Source organism: Citrus sinensis, chromosome 8 (assembly GCF_022201045.2).
Source record: "Citrus sinensis cultivar Valencia sweet orange chromosome 8, DVS_A1.0, whole genome shotgun sequence".
In the NCBI taxonomy this organism is placed as follows: domain Eukaryota; kingdom Viridiplantae; phylum Streptophyta; class Magnoliopsida; order Sapindales; family Rutaceae; genus Citrus; species Citrus sinensis.
In genome coordinates this window covers 29,565,910-29,583,972 of record NC_068563.1, presented here as the reverse complement: position 1 = coordinate 29,583,972, position 18,063 = coordinate 29,565,910, and the positions used below count along the sequence as shown (strand labels likewise).

General features: G+C 35.4%; 6 protein-coding genes across 6 annotated transcripts; 4 read left to right on the top strand and 2 right to left on the bottom strand.

Annotated features, from left to right (window-relative positions):
- The first annotated feature begins 47 nt into the window (after nt 1-47).
- Nucleotides 48-2,037, top strand: LOC102624364 (hypothetical protein). The gene is made up of 3 exons (XM_006488375.4): nt 48-397; nt 588-630; nt 1,559-2,037. The coding sequence occupies exons 1-3, from the start codon at nt 116-118 to the stop codon at nt 1,708-1,710; spliced, it is 477 nt and encodes a 158-aa protein (XP_006488438.1). The 5' UTR covers nt 48-115; the 3' UTR covers nt 1,711-2,037.
- Nucleotides 2,038-2,192: 155 nt separating this feature from the next.
- Nucleotides 2,193-4,700, top strand: LOC102620760 (hypothetical protein). Its single transcript, XM_006488617.4, has 3 exons — nt 2,193-3,383; nt 3,486-3,812; nt 3,979-4,700. The coding sequence occupies exons 1-3, from the start codon at nt 3,329-3,331 to the stop codon at nt 4,284-4,286; spliced, it is 690 nt and encodes a 229-aa protein (XP_006488680.1). The 5' UTR covers nt 2,193-3,328; the 3' UTR covers nt 4,287-4,700.
- A 528-nt stretch (nt 4,701-5,228) lies between these two features.
- LOC102624073 (uncharacterized) lies at nt 5,229-7,613 on the top strand. Its single transcript, XM_006488374.4, has 2 exons — nt 5,229-5,864; nt 7,147-7,613. The coding sequence occupies exons 1-2, from the start codon at nt 5,566-5,568 to the stop codon at nt 7,367-7,369; spliced, it is 522 nt and encodes a 173-aa protein (XP_006488437.1). The 5' UTR covers nt 5,229-5,565; the 3' UTR covers nt 7,370-7,613.
- A 303-nt stretch (nt 7,614-7,916) lies between these two features.
- Nucleotides 7,917-9,811, bottom strand: LOC102623776 (uncharacterized). The gene is made up of 4 exons (XM_006488373.4): nt 9,666-9,811; nt 9,176-9,291; nt 8,723-8,799; nt 7,917-8,171 (listed from the first exon to the last, which is right to left on the bottom strand). Exons 2-4 carry the CDS (start codon nt 9,274-9,276, stop codon nt 8,026-8,028), a joined length of 324 nt encoding a protein of 107 aa, XP_006488436.1. The 5' UTR covers nt 9,277-9,291; nt 9,666-9,811; the 3' UTR covers nt 7,917-8,025.
- A 45-nt stretch (nt 9,812-9,856) lies between these two features.
- Nucleotides 9,857-12,360, top strand: LOC102623290 (mitochondrial import inner membrane translocase subunit TIM10). Its single transcript, XM_006488371.4, has 6 exons — nt 9,857-10,001; nt 10,108-10,152; nt 11,200-11,252; nt 11,460-11,498; nt 11,592-11,661; nt 12,071-12,360. Exons 2-6 carry the CDS (start codon nt 10,114-10,116, stop codon nt 12,122-12,124), a joined length of 255 nt encoding a protein of 84 aa, XP_006488434.1. The 5' UTR covers nt 9,857-10,001; nt 10,108-10,113; the 3' UTR covers nt 12,125-12,360.
- A 333-nt stretch (nt 12,361-12,693) lies between these two features.
- Nucleotides 12,694-16,350, bottom strand: LOC102623004 (serine/threonine-protein kinase BSK5). The gene is made up of 10 exons (XM_006488370.4): nt 16,068-16,350; nt 15,747-15,961; nt 15,385-15,520; nt 14,946-15,079; nt 14,744-14,849; nt 14,559-14,644; nt 14,169-14,357; nt 13,633-13,797; nt 13,338-13,451; nt 12,694-13,157 (listed from the first exon to the last, which is right to left on the bottom strand). The coding sequence occupies exons 1-10, from the start codon at nt 16,147-16,149 to the stop codon at nt 12,915-12,917; spliced, it is 1,470 nt and encodes a 489-aa protein (XP_006488433.1). The 5' UTR covers nt 16,150-16,350; the 3' UTR covers nt 12,694-12,914.
- Nucleotides 16,351-18,063: the final 1,713 nt, after the last annotated feature.

Below are 18,063 nucleotides of genomic sequence, written 5' to 3'. Positions count from 1 at the left end.
AAAAATAAAAAATTGACAACTTGGTGCAAATACGGCGTCGTGGTAAGCAAAGCAAAAGCCTCGACAAAACGCAGCAGCCATTTCACTCTTCACTCTCGCGAGAGGAGCAAAAGCAATGACGAGTCTGGCAAGCAAAGCTTCGCAAAATCAATATCAAACCCTAGGTCTGTTAAGACTATCATTAAACTTCCTCAAAAGCTTCAGCACTACTACATCAGCTTCTCCTTCAACTCCGACTCCGGCTCCGGCTTCTTCTTCGGCGAAACCAAAACGAAGAAAGAAGAAGAACTTATTCGAGGTGGCGCAGTTTTTACCCAACTGGGGAGTCGGTTACCACATGGCAAAAACTCATTGGGCGAACGTCTCTTACGAAATCACCAAGATCAATCTCTACAAGGTTTGATTTTTATTTCTTTTATTCGGCTGCGCGGATTGTGTAATCATATTCTTTTTTTCTTGGCTTTATTAAAATATTGAGAAAAATGGGAAATGGGATCATTATATTTATGTTCATTTATGTGTTCTATTTTATTTATTTTTTAAAAAGGGGGATTTTGGGGTTTAACAATGTTAACGTTTTGTTGCAGGATGGGAAACATGGAAAGGCTTGGGGAATTGTTCATAAAGACGGTTAGTCTATGTGATTTGTGATTTCTTTTAACTGATTTTATCTAGCATTTTGGAATTAAAATTGCCACTTGAAATTGGAAAAAAAAAAGTATTTGTTAGCATAATCATTTGTTTTTCGTGTCTCATTGTTATGGATTTTGTATATTTCTTTGGGTGAAGAAGGGTGATCTACTGGACAAATATTTTCTTTGAGCATTTTTAACATCTTTGAGCGAACTGATTAGTTTGGGAAGCTCTCACAATACAAAAACGCTCAGTGGGTTAGGGACAGTTTTTCTAAATTGATTTCTGTGCGAAATAAATGAACTTATTTTGCTGTTGAGAATTCGGTTTAGTTTCATGCATCGGAGTTGTTTCTTCCTTCACATCCTAATTTGTGGTTGTTGGGGGACTATTTTGTGACTAATCATTTGAAAATTTAGTGGCAAAGAAATTCAAGGAATTTTTGTTGCTTTAAGAAATTGAAATTGTGAGAACTTAAGCTGCCTAAGATTTATTTATGTTGGACTGCCTTTGATGATTGCTTTTGTGAGGGGTGAATTGCCAGTTGAGGGTATGAAACAGAATAGGTTCTAGTGGGAATCACTGACGCAAAATAGGTGGTTACTAATAAGAATTTGTCAGAGTTGCATTTCCGTAAGTAGATTAAGTAGCTAGAACAGAGTTTTCATACAATATGCCTTTAATACACGTACTCACTTCTCATAGAACATATCTAATGTTCGAGGTCATAGTTGATTTTTTCGATCTGCAATTAACGGCCAGTGGGAGCTGCTTCTTAAGATTGGACCATTTTCCCTCATTTTAGTCATTCTTGAAATTGTATGCACTGCTAAAATTCTGTATTATAGTTACTGTGTATTTAGTTTCTAAATGGTGATGTTATTTTCATATAAATGAAGATTGATGTTGCTGGTGATAAATGCAGGCCTACCAGCCACTGACGCTCCCAGGAAAATAAGTGGAGTTCACAAGCGCTGCTGGAGGTACATTCCCAGCTTGTCAAAGTCAGTTGAAAGCACACCAAAAGTAACAGCACCAAAAGAAATTGCCCCTACTGCTGAAGTTCAAGCAGCTTGATTTTTTTTTTAAATTTACATTTTTGGTACTGTTGCGTGACCATTCATCCTCTGTTGCCCTCCTTGTCAATGCCCTGTGTTTTGGGTTGCACTCTGTCCTTTAGATATGTTGACCTCTTAAATCATTCATTTTCTGAAGGTAGTTGATGCGTTTGTGTAACATCTATGTGGCTTGAAACTAGACACGCTTTTAGAAAGGCACATGCAGGTCCAGAGTGAGCAATGTAAAGCAACAGTATTGATTGAAGTTTTTTCTTCTGCTCGGAGTGAATTTTAGTTAGGCAAACCTATGTTTAAGGAATCTGGCAAGAAAATTCAGTTTATTTTCCTTTTGTTTGTTATACATTGTTAAATTCTCCTCCAAGTGCTTGGAGGGCATATTTGCTGATTTCTGGTTAGGTTATAATTACTAGAAAACTGCAATGGGCGGGGTTGATGCCAGGAATTTGCTTTTTTGCTTTTAACTAAAGCACTTTGTTTTAAGGCATCAATTGGAAGAATAACCCTTCGGTTTGTATTTTGTGTTGTATTGTAATGAATGTTGTGTTTTCATACAATGTGAAGATGGTTTACATAGATTAAGTGTATTAGACCTGAATGAACACTTTGTGGGTGCTATTGGTTTACTGGTAAATTCTCTTGGGTGGTACTAAAGATTGATTGGAATCTTGCAAACACAAGGATTCACTATTGTTATGGTGTATGTCTGAAGGTTATAGGGTTAGAGTAACTTTGATTAGGCGATGATTTCAGTTTCGTTGAACAGATAACGTCAAACTTGTAACTGGCGTGGAAGAATCATCACGTGGATTAATGTAATAGGCATTTACCATTTGGAATGCAGTGGATTACTGGGTTATTTCTCTTTTTGTCTGTAGATTGAATGCACCAGGGCATCTGATAAGACTGGGGGAAGATGGCATTCGGGATTCTAGCATACTGGTTTTTTTAAATTGACGACAAGTATCTGATCTCGGATGCTCAATACCTTATAACCATGAATATAAGGTAAAAATATTTGATGGGATCATTGTTGACTATATGATGTGCAATGCAGACCAACTTCCAGAGGGAAAGAACAACACTTAAGTTGCAGAAACCATCAGGATAATGTCAAGCCAAATTATCTGTCTGGGCCAGCACTTAAGAGTCTCCATCAAACTCCAAAGCAAGTTACCATAAATTCAACCTCAAACAAACTGACAAAACAGGGGCATTGGATTTGGCTACAAATACCAATCTCGTTCGGCCAACTCACAACGATGACCCATAATTTCAAAGACTTGCAAAATTCCGAAAAAGACCCTTCTTTTTTGCAGACAGATGTCGCAGTATCAAGTCATGTTGATTTCGTTGCCACCAAAATGACATCAAATACTCCTCCCTATTGTTGTTTTATGTTGTTAGTGATTATGGGTTTTAGAATAAAAATATGGTCCATTGCCTTACATTACAGGTTATGTTCTTAAGATTCCTCGAATAGTCTGACTCTGACCCCAAACTTGTCAGCACAATTTACAAATCTTCCCCTATATAAATCATAACTCTAAAGCTCCAATCATCACCCAAATATCACCATTTCCAAGATAAGAAGCAAAGCTCTCTCATAAAAACCGGCGATGATGAAAATTATCCTCTTTCTTGCATTCTGCTTCTTCCTTCAAGGGGCACTTGGTAAGCTCATCGTTGCTTAATTGTGGAGTAATAGCTACTAATTGTCTAATATATATATGTTCTTCTTTAATGCCTTTTTTTCTATTTGTTTGAGCAATGTAGGTGGGATTATTTGTGAGCAGCTGCCTAAGCAACTCTGCTCATACTCTGTATCATCTTCTGGCAAACGGTGCTTGTTGGAGAACTTTGCATCAAGTGATGGGACCGTGACATACCAATGTAAGACATCCGAGGTGATTGTAGATGTAGTTCATGATTGGATTGAAACTGAGGAATGCACCAATGCCTGCGGAGTTGATAGAAAGTCCGTTGGCATTTCATCGGATTCTCTCCTTCAGCCTCAGTTCACTGCTAAGCTTTGCTCTGATGCTTGCTATCAGAATTGTCCTAACATTGTGGACCTCTACTTCAACTTGGCTCTAGGTGAAGGTAAGTTTCATCCAACAATTTGTCTCGCTCAACTGTCAAGAAAACTTAGTGTTTGTCAAACCAGTTTAGCTGTTATATAAGCTTTCAAAATTTACATGAAGCACAGCAATTACAAATAGGCTCTAAACCAGCACTTGATCATGTAACACATTGTTCATTTTTACAGGTGTGTATTTGCCCAGTCTCTGTGAAGCTCAACGAACCAATCCAAGGCGTGCCATGTCTGATATTAAGAGCTCTGGTGCAGCCTGGGGACCTGCTTCGGCCAAAAACTCTCGGATAGCCTGGGGATCTTCGTCATCAACTAGCTCTAGTGTTGCCTGTGGTCCTTCTTCATCCACTAGCTCTGGTGAAGCCTCGAGTCCTGCTCCGTCACCAATGGGCTATGGCGAAGCCTGGAGTTCTTCTTCATCAGCTGGCTATGGTGAAGCCTCGAGTCCTGCTCCTTCACCAATGGGCTATGGTGAAGCCTGAAGTCCTGCTCCTTCACCAACTGGTTATGGAGAAGCTTGGGTTCCTGCTCCTTCACCAACTGGCTATGGTGATTGGTGAAACCGGGATTCCTGCTTCTGTGGCTAGTGATTCATATATGACCCCACGTCTTGCCTGCTCTAGTTGCTGAGTGATCAGTCACAATATTCGCTTCAGTTTATTTGATATGATTTATGTATTAGGTCTCTAGCAATTCTATGTGAGTTGAAGTTTATTGTATGTGTATTCATGTGACATGGTTCCTTGGCTTTTGAAAGTCACCATTGTGTCACATGTCTAATTATGATAACGTTATCGAGTATTAATCTTTTCTATTTCATCTTTGTTCAAATTCCTTCTAAAACCTAATCCTTCATTGCTTTAGACTTTAGAGAGGACGGAATAAAGTGGCAAAGATTCTTCTCTCCATCTTGAAGGGAATTATCTTTCATTTTTTATTGAATTTATCTGGATTTTAAACTATAATCGGTACTATGTTATAATTCTAAAAATGATTTGTAGTGTAATTTAAAAAAAAAAAAAAAGAAAGAAAAGAAACAAGATCATTTAGCCTTCCATAACTCCATGATTGCAGTTCAAGTCCCCACGATTTTGAACAGTACAAGCTAACGTATGATTAAGTACTTTTGATATAGAGCTAACAGTAGTAGTAGTAGTACTAGTACCCACCTCGGTAGGCCTCAGAAAGGATGTCTGCAGCTTTACAGAAACTTACTTGCACGTTAATCCAATCACCATGTGAACAGAACACACTGTTTAAAACAATAGAAGTATATATACACATTTATACGGCAAATGCTAAGTTACAATCATAACTTAAAGGCTCCCATTTATATATACTTTGGGAAACTAATAGACAAATAAGAAAAGGAGAAAAACCTTTTTCATCTCTTTATCTTAATTTTTATTAATTAATCGATATATAAATATTATATTAATTTCGCTTATTATCTATCCCCACAAGATCACAGTCCATTCATTATTCTCTTCACCAACACAACTGTAGTTCCCTTGTCGTTCCTTTGCGTTTCTCTTTCACCAACTCTGCAAAAAAACTGACACATACGGTACATTTTTTTGCAGACAGATATTGATACCAAAAAGGAGACAAAACAAACATCTTTTGCCTAAGCTGTGGACTTGTAATACAACTTAAATCCTTCAAAAGGAAATCAAAAAACAAAACAAAAGCAAACCACCACCATGCTCTCTTTTACAATTGCATGATTTTTTTTCCCCCTTGCTGGGTCTCAGAAAAGAAATGTCTTCTTTACAGTCTCCCCGTGATGACGTATCAGTTTCTAGTGACCTTTCCGGTGACATTGGGGCTCATGGGGGCTCAGATTCTTCCTCAGAGGTGGATTTGGAAAGTGGGGTTTTGTTTGTGAAGCTGCATTTGGGTGATAAGGCTGAGAGAGATTGTAGGATTTGCCATTTGGGTTTAGAGGGTAATTCTCAAGAACTTATGCCTCCCATTGAATTGGGCTGTTCTTGTAAAGGTGATTTGGGTTATGCTCACAAACAATGTGCTGAGACTTGGTTCAAGATCAGGGGTAACATGTGAGTGAAGAGATCTTAATTTTCATTTTAGGATAATATGCTCCTTTTTTCCCTCACTTTTTGTGACAAAAGGATGGAGTTGATTGTTTAAAAAGAAGATTTGCGTAGGGTTATGCTTTATGTGTGATCAAAGTGTGATCTTTTGCTAGATTGTGTACAAAATTGTTGATAATTGTGGATACCCTCGGGTGGTTATTGAGTAATTGTGGTATGATCCTAGATTCTCTTTGCTAGATAATTTATCGGCGTGTTTTCTTTGTTGGTTTTTGTGAGTTAAACGTGTTTATGATGGAATCTCGGGTTTCTGGTTTATATTTATTTGCTTCCCGTTGTAAAATCATGAATTTATAATTGCCATTTCCGTACTCTTCTCTCTTTCTTTGACTACTAGCAAAGGGGAAGGAAAAAGAAAAGGTATCAAAATAATAGTACATTTTATCTTATTGTAATGGGTCATTTATTCATATGGTCCAAGTACATTATGATGCTCAAACTTAGACTTCTAGGTTTTCTCAGACATGCTTTTGGTGATTGAACTAGATACCAACAAGGGTAACTTTTGGTTGATCAGCATAATTAGCAATAGAAGATTGGATTTGTCAAACAATCTTAGTTTACCCTAAGGAGTCTCACTTCAATTTTTATGAAACTACACATAGATGCAAGCAAACATAATTTAGATGCATGTAACACAATAGTTACTTTTTCCTCTCTGTTGATGAGGGATTATTGTCGAATAATAGTTCTTATTCAATCAGAAGCCATTGCTAATTATCTGGCTTTATCTTTATATAGGAATATGAACTCCGTGCAACTATAATTTATGACATTTTTTAAATGTTGAATCAGTCTACAGAGAATAGTTCATCAAAGTGAAAATAGAAAGAAGAAGAAAACTTTATGATTGTAGCAATTGCATCTTCAGCATGTGAAAGCTCTTAATTTTCAATCTGTACCATCTCACCATGTTGTTCTTTACATTCTAGTAAGAAAATATATGCGTGGCTATACTTCCTTTTCTGTGGCTCTATTTCCTTTTCAGTTTCATGGATTCTGCTTAAGTTAGAGTAAAATTGTTGACCAATTTAGAAAGTTAGTGGACAGATTGTGTGGAAATGCTTGAGGTTTGAAAAGTCACCAAGATCCATTATCATGCAAGAGAAAAAATTGAAGTGTACGTTGTGGTCCTGCTATTGAAATGGATGCTGACCAAGATGAAAGTACATAAGGATTCTAATTAAATCTTAAACATTGCTAACATATTTTATCTTGTTCATTCCAGGACCTGTGAGATTTGTGGCTCTACTGCAGATAATATTGCTGGTGAGCAGACAAATCAGTCAAATAGTCTTGCCGTTGAAGCCTCATCAACATCAACAGCACCTGTGATATTCGTAGAAACTCAAAACTTGTGGCATGGCCGCCGCATAATGAACTTCTTACTCGCCTGCATGGTCTTTGCCTTCGTCATCTCTTGGCTCTTTCACTTCAAAGTCCTGTCATGAATTTCAAGAGTGGAAGTGTAGCATTTTGCTCATCTTGAGGAAAACATGTAATTGCCACCTAGTAGTTGTTTGCATTTGGTCCCATATTTTTACTTCTGTAGGTCCCCACATTTCTTACTTGGTGTTGTAAGTTGCCACATATAGCATTTAAAGCCTTTGTGCTTATGTATTATTATAACGGTGTATGATATCTTACTTTCGACTTGGTAGGAATGGCATAATGTTATCTTTTTAAGACTCTTCACGGCATTTTTGAATGAGCTATGGAATTTATTCTCTAGAAAATAGCTTCTACATGCAACTTCTTCAGATCGAATTCCATGAATTGGTGAAATAAAGTTAAGAAAATATCCAAATCCTTGCGCTATTGCCAACAACGTAATACCTTGTATTACAGGCTTACGGCTTACCCGGTGCCTATGCTACCGTCAGCGGCTGTGACATAACTTCCAAAAATGTTTCAATGATTAATTTGAAGATTCACATTGATTCTAACACATAATGGACAATGAAACAGCATGTTGGCAAACAAGAAGAAAGCAGCCCAAGGATATAATGAGAGCCCCTTTGAATTGACTCAAATAATATAAGGTACTGAATGTGTTCAGTTACATTGATAAGCAAATTCTGTCTAGATGAGGGGGTATCAATCTCAATCACTCTTTTGAATCAATTTTCATAGCCTGTACTTTCTCACTTGTCCTGAAATCATCAACGGCCTTGGCAAAAGTGCTCCTCACGTGACGACACATCAGCATCAGCTCTTGGCACGAATCTTTCAACACCTCTCTCGCTGGATCACCTGCAAAATTCCAGGCAAGAAACAGAAGTTTATCAAGTTGAAGATCCTCAAAATTCATAAATAGATAAATTGTGAAACTATGATAAGCTGGAGATAAATTGTCTTAAAAATGAACCCACCAAGGTCTAAAACTAACTATCAAGAGTCTTAGAAAGAAAATGAGTACATTGATTAAAATTTACATACAATAAGACAAACTATAAAATAACATTAAAGCAGAAAATGAAAAAATAGTTAGATAGTTCTTGCTAGAAGCATTAAATCAAAGTTCCTGGTAAGCAATTGGCACTGCATAGCAATATGCTTCCAATTCATGGATAAAGACCCTCAAACAAAAGTGCATACAAATTTATTATACACCCAACTGCATTACAAAATGGACTAACATGCTGAGAAGATTGTGATAACATTAAACAGCAGCATAAACTTGACATTTAGATGGTACAATCTCAAAAAATTAGGGTGACTTCATGGCCGAATTTAAAGAAGAACCTTCTACACAACAGGTATATATGTTCCTATACGCAGTGTGTGTGATGGGTACATAATACCTGTTGTCTGGACTCTGATATTGACTCGAGCATCTGAAGGATGAGGAATGCTGTATCCACAGAAAGTTACCCTTGGACTGCAAAAATATTAGTATGTTGGCGTATGGACCAAATTTTCACATAAAGATCACTCAATTTTCTGTCAACATCACCTCAGCAGCAGCAGCAATAACTTCCTAAGGTTTTTCTACTAGCAAAATATATACTAAATAGCAAATTAATGAGATATCCATAGAAAAATCACAAAATTTCAGTTAAAGTCTTGGTTTTTCATAATCCATCTTCGTCAAAATGTAAACAAACTAAATACACCATAAAATATATCAGAAAAGAATAAACAGAAATTAGCTAAGCACATACACGAGCTATATACTAGGCCAAGTCCAATTATGAAAACGAAAAACCAAACAGTATCAACAGGAAAGTGTTTTGAAAAAACAATATTATACTAACTCTTGATTTAAGGTGAATCTGACAGCATTTGCCAGAGTATGATCTTCTTCTGTCAAAGAAAAAGTTGCATTACTTTGATCCCCAAATGCGCCGTGCTCCATTGATTAACAATAGTTCTGCAAACCAAATAGATAACCCAGCACCATGATATGAGAAAATTATGCCTTTCCATATTTCTGAATTCAAAAGTCAATTTTTGCTTAAAACCCCAGTCCCAAAAATTCCTAACTAGTTCTCTTAAAAAGAGCATATGGGTTAAGCTTAATTTTCTTTCTTTTTGCAGAAAAGAGCAATTTCTTTTTCAAAAGAAAAAGAAAACTAATTATTTCTTGTTCGACTGAAATTAAGCGAAATGATTTAATTTTTTTAATAAAAAAGAATTAATAACAATAATATTGAAAACAAGACAAATAAAACCCTAACAAGTGCTTTTTGCTAAAGTCTTTGTGTTTTATGCAAGAGAAACGAGGAAAGATGATTGATTCATTACCTGCTCAAGTTCGAGTTAAGTTGAACTGCCCCTCGACAAAATTCTTACAAGAGTTTCGTGCAAGTGTTTTTGTTTGTACGCTGCTACAAGACGCGTGACATGCAAAGACTTTGTTCGCGTAAAATTACACTTCACTCCTCCAGAGTTGAGGGTTGGAGAGTAAATTGAAGTTATAATGCCAGGTGGCATATTATTCTTTTCACCTCACGCGCCCTCCGCTAGAACCCTAATATCTCGTATATATTGAAACTAAAACTAGGGATTTTCTCTCTGCTTCATCTTGTGATCCGATTTACGAACCTAATTGACGGTACCCCAATAGTTAATTTCTCAAAAGTAAGTGTTTCTAAGCTAAAGATTTGTTTTTTTTAATATCAGTGGCTTCGTTTTCAATTTTTACAATGATTTTATTTTGGGTGAATTAATGTGAGTCTGTATTCAGGTTGTAATGGCTGCCAATAATCCAATGGGTGTCGATAAAGAACAAGTGGGTGCTTTTATCTTGTTCCATTTTCCTTTTTTTTTTTTATGTTGATTATGGTACTACGTAAACGAATTTGAAGTAATGTGGGTATTAAAGTCTGACGAGTGATTAGTTCTAATTTTGAAGTTCCTTTTATCTTGTTCCAATAATCCAATGTGTTGGAATTTTCCAATAATCCAATGTGTTGGAATTTATGTTGCAAGCAAGTATTAGTTGATTGGGGCACGTGCAAAGCTACTACTTAGATTAACGCTTGAGTCCTAGGGAACAGATTGATCGTCATTACTCTTAATTTTCTTTTTCTTTGTAAAGTTAATTCCAAACAAAACTAAAGTGATTGTAACAATTTATGTAATTCAAACGTAAGAAAAATAAGTGAGTCTAGTCTTGACATAACCTTTTTGAATTGGTTTTAAGTTTACATTATGTGATTTGATGACATTTATATATAGTAGAGCAATGATATAGAGTGTCTTGCCGGAATTTTTCTTTTATGAGTGGTTGAACAACGGATTTCCTTTGACATTTCTTTTACTTTTATGAATTGTGACAGCAAACATATGATTTTATACAAGGAAATTATCACTCGTATACCTTAGTTTATTCAGTTATCAATCTTACTATAACACTTTTAGGGTATATCAATTGTTCATCTTAAATTGATAAAATGTATCTGCCGTCCACTGTTTAAATATGATGACGTCAGAGGAGTAATTTGGTTTTTTTATATGATACAAGTGATAATTTAAGGGTATATAAGTGATAATAAGAGAATTTAAGAGTATACAAATGATAATTTTCTTTTACTTTAATTGAAGTTTCAAGGGTAAAATTGTCAATTTGTTATAATTCCGTTAGTTTTCAAACGGTAGCTAACGGTTTAGTGGTTGACAGATACCTTTTGTCAATTTAGGGTGGACGATTGATATACTCTTAAAGTATAGTAATATTTTTTATAACAGAGTAAATATAAGGTATACAAATGATAATTCCCCCTTTATATATTGGCCTAGTCATCATAGGATGATTTTGATCTTGTCTTTTATGCAGGCATTTGGTATGGCGGAAACAGAAATGGAGTACAGGGTAGAATTGTTTAACAGGTCGGTAAATGCATCATTTTTTTAACTTTTTGCAAATTTTATTGCTATGAGATGCCAAAACTCTAATTTTTGTTTGGTGAATGAAACTAGTGCTTTGAAATTGAAATTCATTTAGATCGGAGATTCCAGTCTCCTAACTTCGTTTGGACATGATGTTTTCCTTCTCCATTTCTCCTAAATAATTCCTTTTATATTGTTCTGGTTCAGGCTCGCCCAGACATGTTTTAATAAGTGTGTCGACAAAAGGTAATAGTATAAGTTTCTTTCTTGTCATTTTTCTGGTTTTTGTATGATCCAGTATGAAATAATTGCTAAGTTTCTGAACGTAACTAATGTCAGGTACAAAGAATCCGAGCTAAATATGGGTGAAAATAGTTGCATTGATCGTTGTGTTTCAAAGTATTGGCAGGTAATTTTGGTGTACATTTTTACAGATTCAATATTCAAGTACTTCTTGAAAATATAAAAGGATTTTATGATTCTCAGAATACTTGGTTCTTTTTCTTAGGAGAAATATTTTGTTTTTCTAAAATAGTTGATGAAAACATTTGTCAACAACTTGTATAATATTTGTAAATGTATTTTAACTATATTGAGCATCAACTTCAGATGAGTTGTGTTAATGGTTGGAAAGATGCATTTATGTTTAAGTTCTCAGCATGATCTTGTTTCTCCTATGTATATGCTCCTATATTGGGTGGAGCAATGTTGTGCATGGGCGGATCTCTTTTGTAAGATAATATCGTCGTGTCCTTGTTATCAGTTTAATAAATGATTTTGATAATGTGGTTTTAATCTCACGCTTTTTATTATTTCAGGTTAATAGTATGATTGGCCAGCTGCTCAGTGCCGGTGGCCGGCCTCCCATGTAAAATTTAGGGATTCTCCAGTTTGAAGTTTGTTTGAACTCAGCATACCAGGCCTGCTGTTAGTCGAAAGTGGAGACTGATGTTGATCTTGGGATTGTTTCTATGCGTCTTGTATCGATAATTTCTAGTCTTCTGATCTAAACAAAGGAATCAAGTTTATCAAGATTTGTGGTACTTCTGAGGGTTGGTCGTGTGCATTATGCAAAACACATCGGAAAATAATTTATTTCAGTTTCTCATCGGATAAAATGTTTCAATTTTGAAAATTGTGCTAAGTGCCGAGAAGTGGAAACGTGGTTTTAATTTTAGCTTTCGTTAATCGAAAAGCAAAATTTCACTTCCTAAAGTTTGGTAACGAGTTATCGTTGTTCAGCTTGTTACGCCTTTATATCTCTAACGTAACCTTCCAACTGCAAGTTTGGTGCAAGAGGCCAAAAATTTGCCACTTCAATAGTTTCAGCATACAATAAAAAGATGAACTTAAAAGCGGTTCAAAATTTTAATCCTGATTCATCAGGAAATTTGCGGATACTACACTTGAAAAACCATAAATTCTTAAGTATAGAAGAGGATTCAAGGAAAAGAGAATGAGATTCTTTGGGTCTGGTTTGTGATGATAAAAGTAGAAGCATAACCAACATCATCAACATATAAATATTACAACTAATCCTGTGATGCTGTAGAAACCCAATTGCCAAAGTGGTAAAAGAAAGGTAGATACAATGAATATTTAAATAAAATGCCAAAAGGAAGAGGGAAAAAAAAAAAAAAAAAGAGGAAATCTGTATACTTTTCAGTTTCTATGTTTTTTGGCTTCCAAGTTTGTGCCATCTTTGAGAGTTTCCTGAGCATCATTGTTCATGCCAAGGCCGAAAAGGGCAGCAGCTTGAAGGTAGAAGGCAGTGGGCCAGTCTGGAGATATGACTTGAGCTTGCATTGCGTCTCCAAGAGCTTCTTGAGGCATGTCACTCAGCAAGTAACATAAGCATCGTCTAGCAAACACTGTCGGTGATACCATGGTCCCACCATCAATGAACTTCGCAGATAAACAGGATTGAACAAGTGTCAGTAAAAGGTAGAACCAGTGATAATCCATCACACTAATGAGTTATGATTAACCTGGTAAAGCTTTCACTGCTTAAATAATTTTTGTGGAATTGCAGAAATAAATGATGTAGCGCATTTTGATTAAGCATTTGTTAAACAGATGACTTACATGCGTGTAACATTCAATAGCAGTGGGGAAGTCTTTAGCTCGAAAAGCAGCATCTCCACGCTTCTTGGAATTCAATGTCTCCTGTATTTGATCTGTCCACATTTGGAAAGAAAGCTGCAATGCAAATGATTTCCAAAGAGATTTAGAGTGAAACAAATGTACAAAAGGCATCGTAAAGGTTCCATGAAACCATTCTGTCGATACTGAATCAAGAAATCAAAATTATTCTTTGCTGTCCTTAAGTTTTGTAAGGTGGAAACACTTTACAATAAAAGAAGAATTGGAAATTACTGACCTCATTTGCAATTCCCTCATCATCCTTGTATCCAACCTTCTCCAATATTTCATGAATTGCGGTAAGGTCAAGTCTTGAACAAGCTTCACCCAGAGGAGTAAGTGTAATCGTTTGCTTGGTGGATGCAGTTCCATGCGGAATACCCATCAAAGTGTACGATGGAACCTATAAAATACCAACGAAGAGATGATTAATATCTCCAGTGTGGTCAACTAAGATACAACAGCCTTAAAACAGCAAAAATCAGCTATCAAACTTTATACTAGCTAAGTGATGCATGAAAATTGGTCGTTTTTAGGTTTAATAACCAAAAGGGTTCTCATACTGTACAAACTCTAACATTCACTAAACTAGTAATTGACAATCAAAGTTCACAATTATTTCAACAGCTTCACAAGGTAGTGTTAGTGCAAGCACAATGATATGCACATTCTCTATACAATGCAAAAAATCTTAATTGTTATGGCCCCACCTCCAAGATGTTGACTGAAAACAAGGACGGTTGCAGTCATGGGGAGAGAAGAAAGATGGCTTACCTCAGCTTCCTTCTGAAGAGGAGTGAGAGAAGCTACAAGAGACTTTGCATTTGGCCTTTCACGGGGTTCATACTGTAAACAACGTGAAGCTAACCGAACTAGTTCAGTTCCATCATCATTTGAGAAATGACCCTCCAAACATGAGTCCATCAACATCAGAAAATTTTTCCCACGTATGAGGTCAAGAGCCTGCCAAAGAATAATGAAGAAGACTTTAGCTCAGAATCTTCTAAAATGACAGATGAGAGCAACCAGTTACTATAACCATCCAAACATCAAGAACTTCGGCCAAACAGTTCCCCAGAATATGCACTAAACAGGCAACATTCGTGCAATAGCTGTTTCAAGTACATTTAGAAATGAAGCACAATACAAAGAAGAAGCATTTACATGACTTGGGGGTATGTGTTTGCCACTGAGAAGATCAAGCAACAGGGTGCCAAAGCTGTAAACAACACTTTCTGGGATAACCCTTCCTGCCACGTGGTGATATCAACATTAGCTCGATTAAAGAACCGGTAGCTTGTGCATGAGAATTTTGAAAGCATAAAATGCAGTTAAGCAGTAGCTATTACCTGTTCTCAAGTATTCTGGGGGAGTGAAAGCCAAGTTTGTACTATAGCTCTTGCCATCTCTACTATTCTTCATAAGGCCAAAGCAGGAGAGCCTGGGATTACCATCCTGTCAAGTACCAACACGCCATAAGCACCAGCCTAAAAAAGACAGCAACTTTTTGAAAAGTGAAGCAAGCAAGAAGGATGCCAAAGGCCGAAGTACCTGATCAAATAAAATCCTATAAGTATTAAGGTCGTGATATAATGCCCTCCCTTTACTGCTGCAATAATCCAGAGCTTGTGCGAGATACAGAGCCACTCTCACCCTCATTGCCCATTTCATGGGTTGGTTTTCCCCTGAACCATTTCAACATTTAAGTACAGAATCACCCAAAAAAGCCAAAACATTATAAAAATATGTAAGAAATTGACTGCGTTATCCAACTGACATAAGTTTTTGACTTCAAACTCAAATCCAAAACTGACACTCAGAATTCCATTTTCTTTTTCTTAGGCTTCCTCAGCAGGAGCTTTCAAACAGACTTTAACACACAGACACTTACCCAGAAAATTCTGTACTGAAATTGACTCAACAACCAAGCAAGCAAATAAATAAACTAGAATGCTGCGGAAATTAAAAAAAAAGGGCGAAGATTAATTACAATGGAAAAGATGTTTAGAGAGAGTCTCATTTGGCATAAACTCAGCCACAAGCAATCTCTCCTCGCCTTCACAGCAACACCCTATCAAATTCACCAACCTCTCACTCCTTAACTGCCCCACCGCTCTTGCCTCCTCCTACAGAACGCAAAAGACACTATATAAAAACTTATCCTATAAGGTTTCAGTAAGTAAAAAGTTTTGTTTTTCTGCTTCCAAAGCGTTTTCTTTTGAAAAGAAGCTAACCAAACACGGCCTAAGATTAAATCAATTAAAGAAACGACTTAAATCAAAATAGTTCAGTAACTAAAAAAAAAAAAATGCAGTTAGTTAACTAATTGTGTAAAAGAACTAAAGCACAAACAAGGAACTGTCTGGAATCGGGCCACGCCGATCTATTGAAGCGTTTAACAGCGATCCACCGATCTTCATCGACAAGCCTCCCTTTATAAACCACATTGGGCGCTTTCTCCCCGTGCTCCGATACTATGTTGTCCGTGCAGAACCCTGACGTGGCAGCTCTTAATTGGTCCAAATTAAACTCTCTGAACCCCGGCAACGCGTCTGCGCTCCCATTCTCTAACAAACACACAAAAAGAAAAATAAAAGCCACTTTTACAATTTTCTGGGGAAAATAACAGATTTTTCTCGGAAAAGTGACGGAAAGCATATTTTTTTCACTGACCGAGATCGGACGACTCGTGGAGGTTTGACTTGAGATTTGACGGCCACCAACAGAGAGACAACTTGGAGCAGCGAGCTCCCATTGGCTAGCAGTGGTAAAGTGTATGTCTTTTAAAAAACTTTCACTCACTTTCTAGCAAGCTTGAGTAGAAAGGCTTTAGCAAAGAGTGAGAAAATGAGCCAGCAAAATATAAGTGTGTGAATGGGTCATCGTGTTTGGATACCGAGAAAGTTAGTGAAATTTTAAAAAGGAAAACTCCTTGGATCCAAGGTTTCTCTCTCCTTCTCTCTCATTTTTCATTATTTTATCATTCTATCCTTTTAAAATATCATTTGGGTCCTTCTCAAAAAAAATATCTTTTGGGTCCCAATCTTCAGTAACATCACAATAAATTATGCAATTTAAAAATTATTTTACGTTGATCTAGTTGCTATATTCCATAAAAAAAAAATTCGTGATATCACAATTGATAGTCTAGAGTCATAACTTGAAAATTTAAAACATTAAAGATGAGTTTCATATCTATTTAATTGAAAATTTATCTCAAAAATTTATCAATGAGTAATTAAATCTAAAATATAAGGTTAAAAGTAAATTTAAGTTAAAATAGCTTAAAAAATAAATAAATAAATCAGTTATTGAATGAGCTGATTTCAAAAGAGCGTGGTTATATTGATGAATTATGACGGTTGGGACCTAAATAATAAAAAATTACAAACTATGTCATTAATTTTTATTTACAGAACTTTAGGGATGCGAATGCAACTATTCCTTTTAATCAAACGGCAAAAACTCACTCTACCATTTGGCGCGTCAACCCCGCTGTAACGACGGCCCTCGAACACGTGGATAATCACAAGTTGCGATTATTATGGGGAGACGTAAGAAATCAAATGATCCGCGGTTGGTCGCCGAATAAAATTGGTGGCAAACGCTGCGTTTTAGTTAATAGTTATAAATATTTATTTAATTATATAAATTTTTTTTAAAGAGAGTTTTTTTAAATTAAATAAATTTTTTATTTTTACTAGCAACAGCTTGAATATTAAACTCTTGAGAGTAGAAATTGAATTTTTTAAAAATATTTAAATATCTGAAATATTATTTATTTATTTGGTAATCTTATTTTTTATAACATAATTTTAAAAAAATTTACTAATTAAATTAATTTTATAATTTTTAATAAAACCTCTCATTAACAACAAAATAACTAAAAAAAATTTATAAAAACTCTACTTGTAAAAATTTTATTAACAAAAGTTGTAATTAAATAAATTCAATTAGAATAATTATATCAAATGGAGCCTGAATAGGTCAAATTCTAAAAAGGAAAATAAACAAAATTGTCAAGATATGAAATAAATAATCTTAGACTATGGAGAAATGTATACTAGCGTGGCCTTATTTTCAATTAAAGCTGCATTTGTTGGATCATATAATAATGAAAAGTCATTGTCATAGCATATCCTAAAGAAAATATTTCGCTACTATTGGCTATTATTTTGATAATTGATATTTGAAAAATAATTTTTAATTGGAAGGAAAAAGGTGTTGCACTTCAGGCCACACAATTGGTGGCCATAATGTTTGTCAAATTTTTCGATTTCAAGGATGCTTATGAGTTGGTTTCACAGATGAGAGAAATGGGTCTTGATTTATTTAATTCCTTCTCATTCCATGGTGTTTAAAGATTTATCAATAACGAGATTGTCACTTTCTCATTGTATATTTTATTTTACTATTTTACTTTTTGACTTTTACGTAATATTAAAAGCAGTTATTTTGTTGTTATAATGAATTTTTCAGTAAAAGTTTCGATGTCAATAATAAAAGGAGGTAGGAACTATTATGAAAGTTATTAATACAAAATATTAAGATGTATTTTACAATATTTTCACGAAAGCATTTTTGAAAAAAAAAATTTCCATGAAAAATTTAGCAATTTATTTGAAAATAATTACATTTCAAGCAACCCAAAAAAATGTATATCATCGAG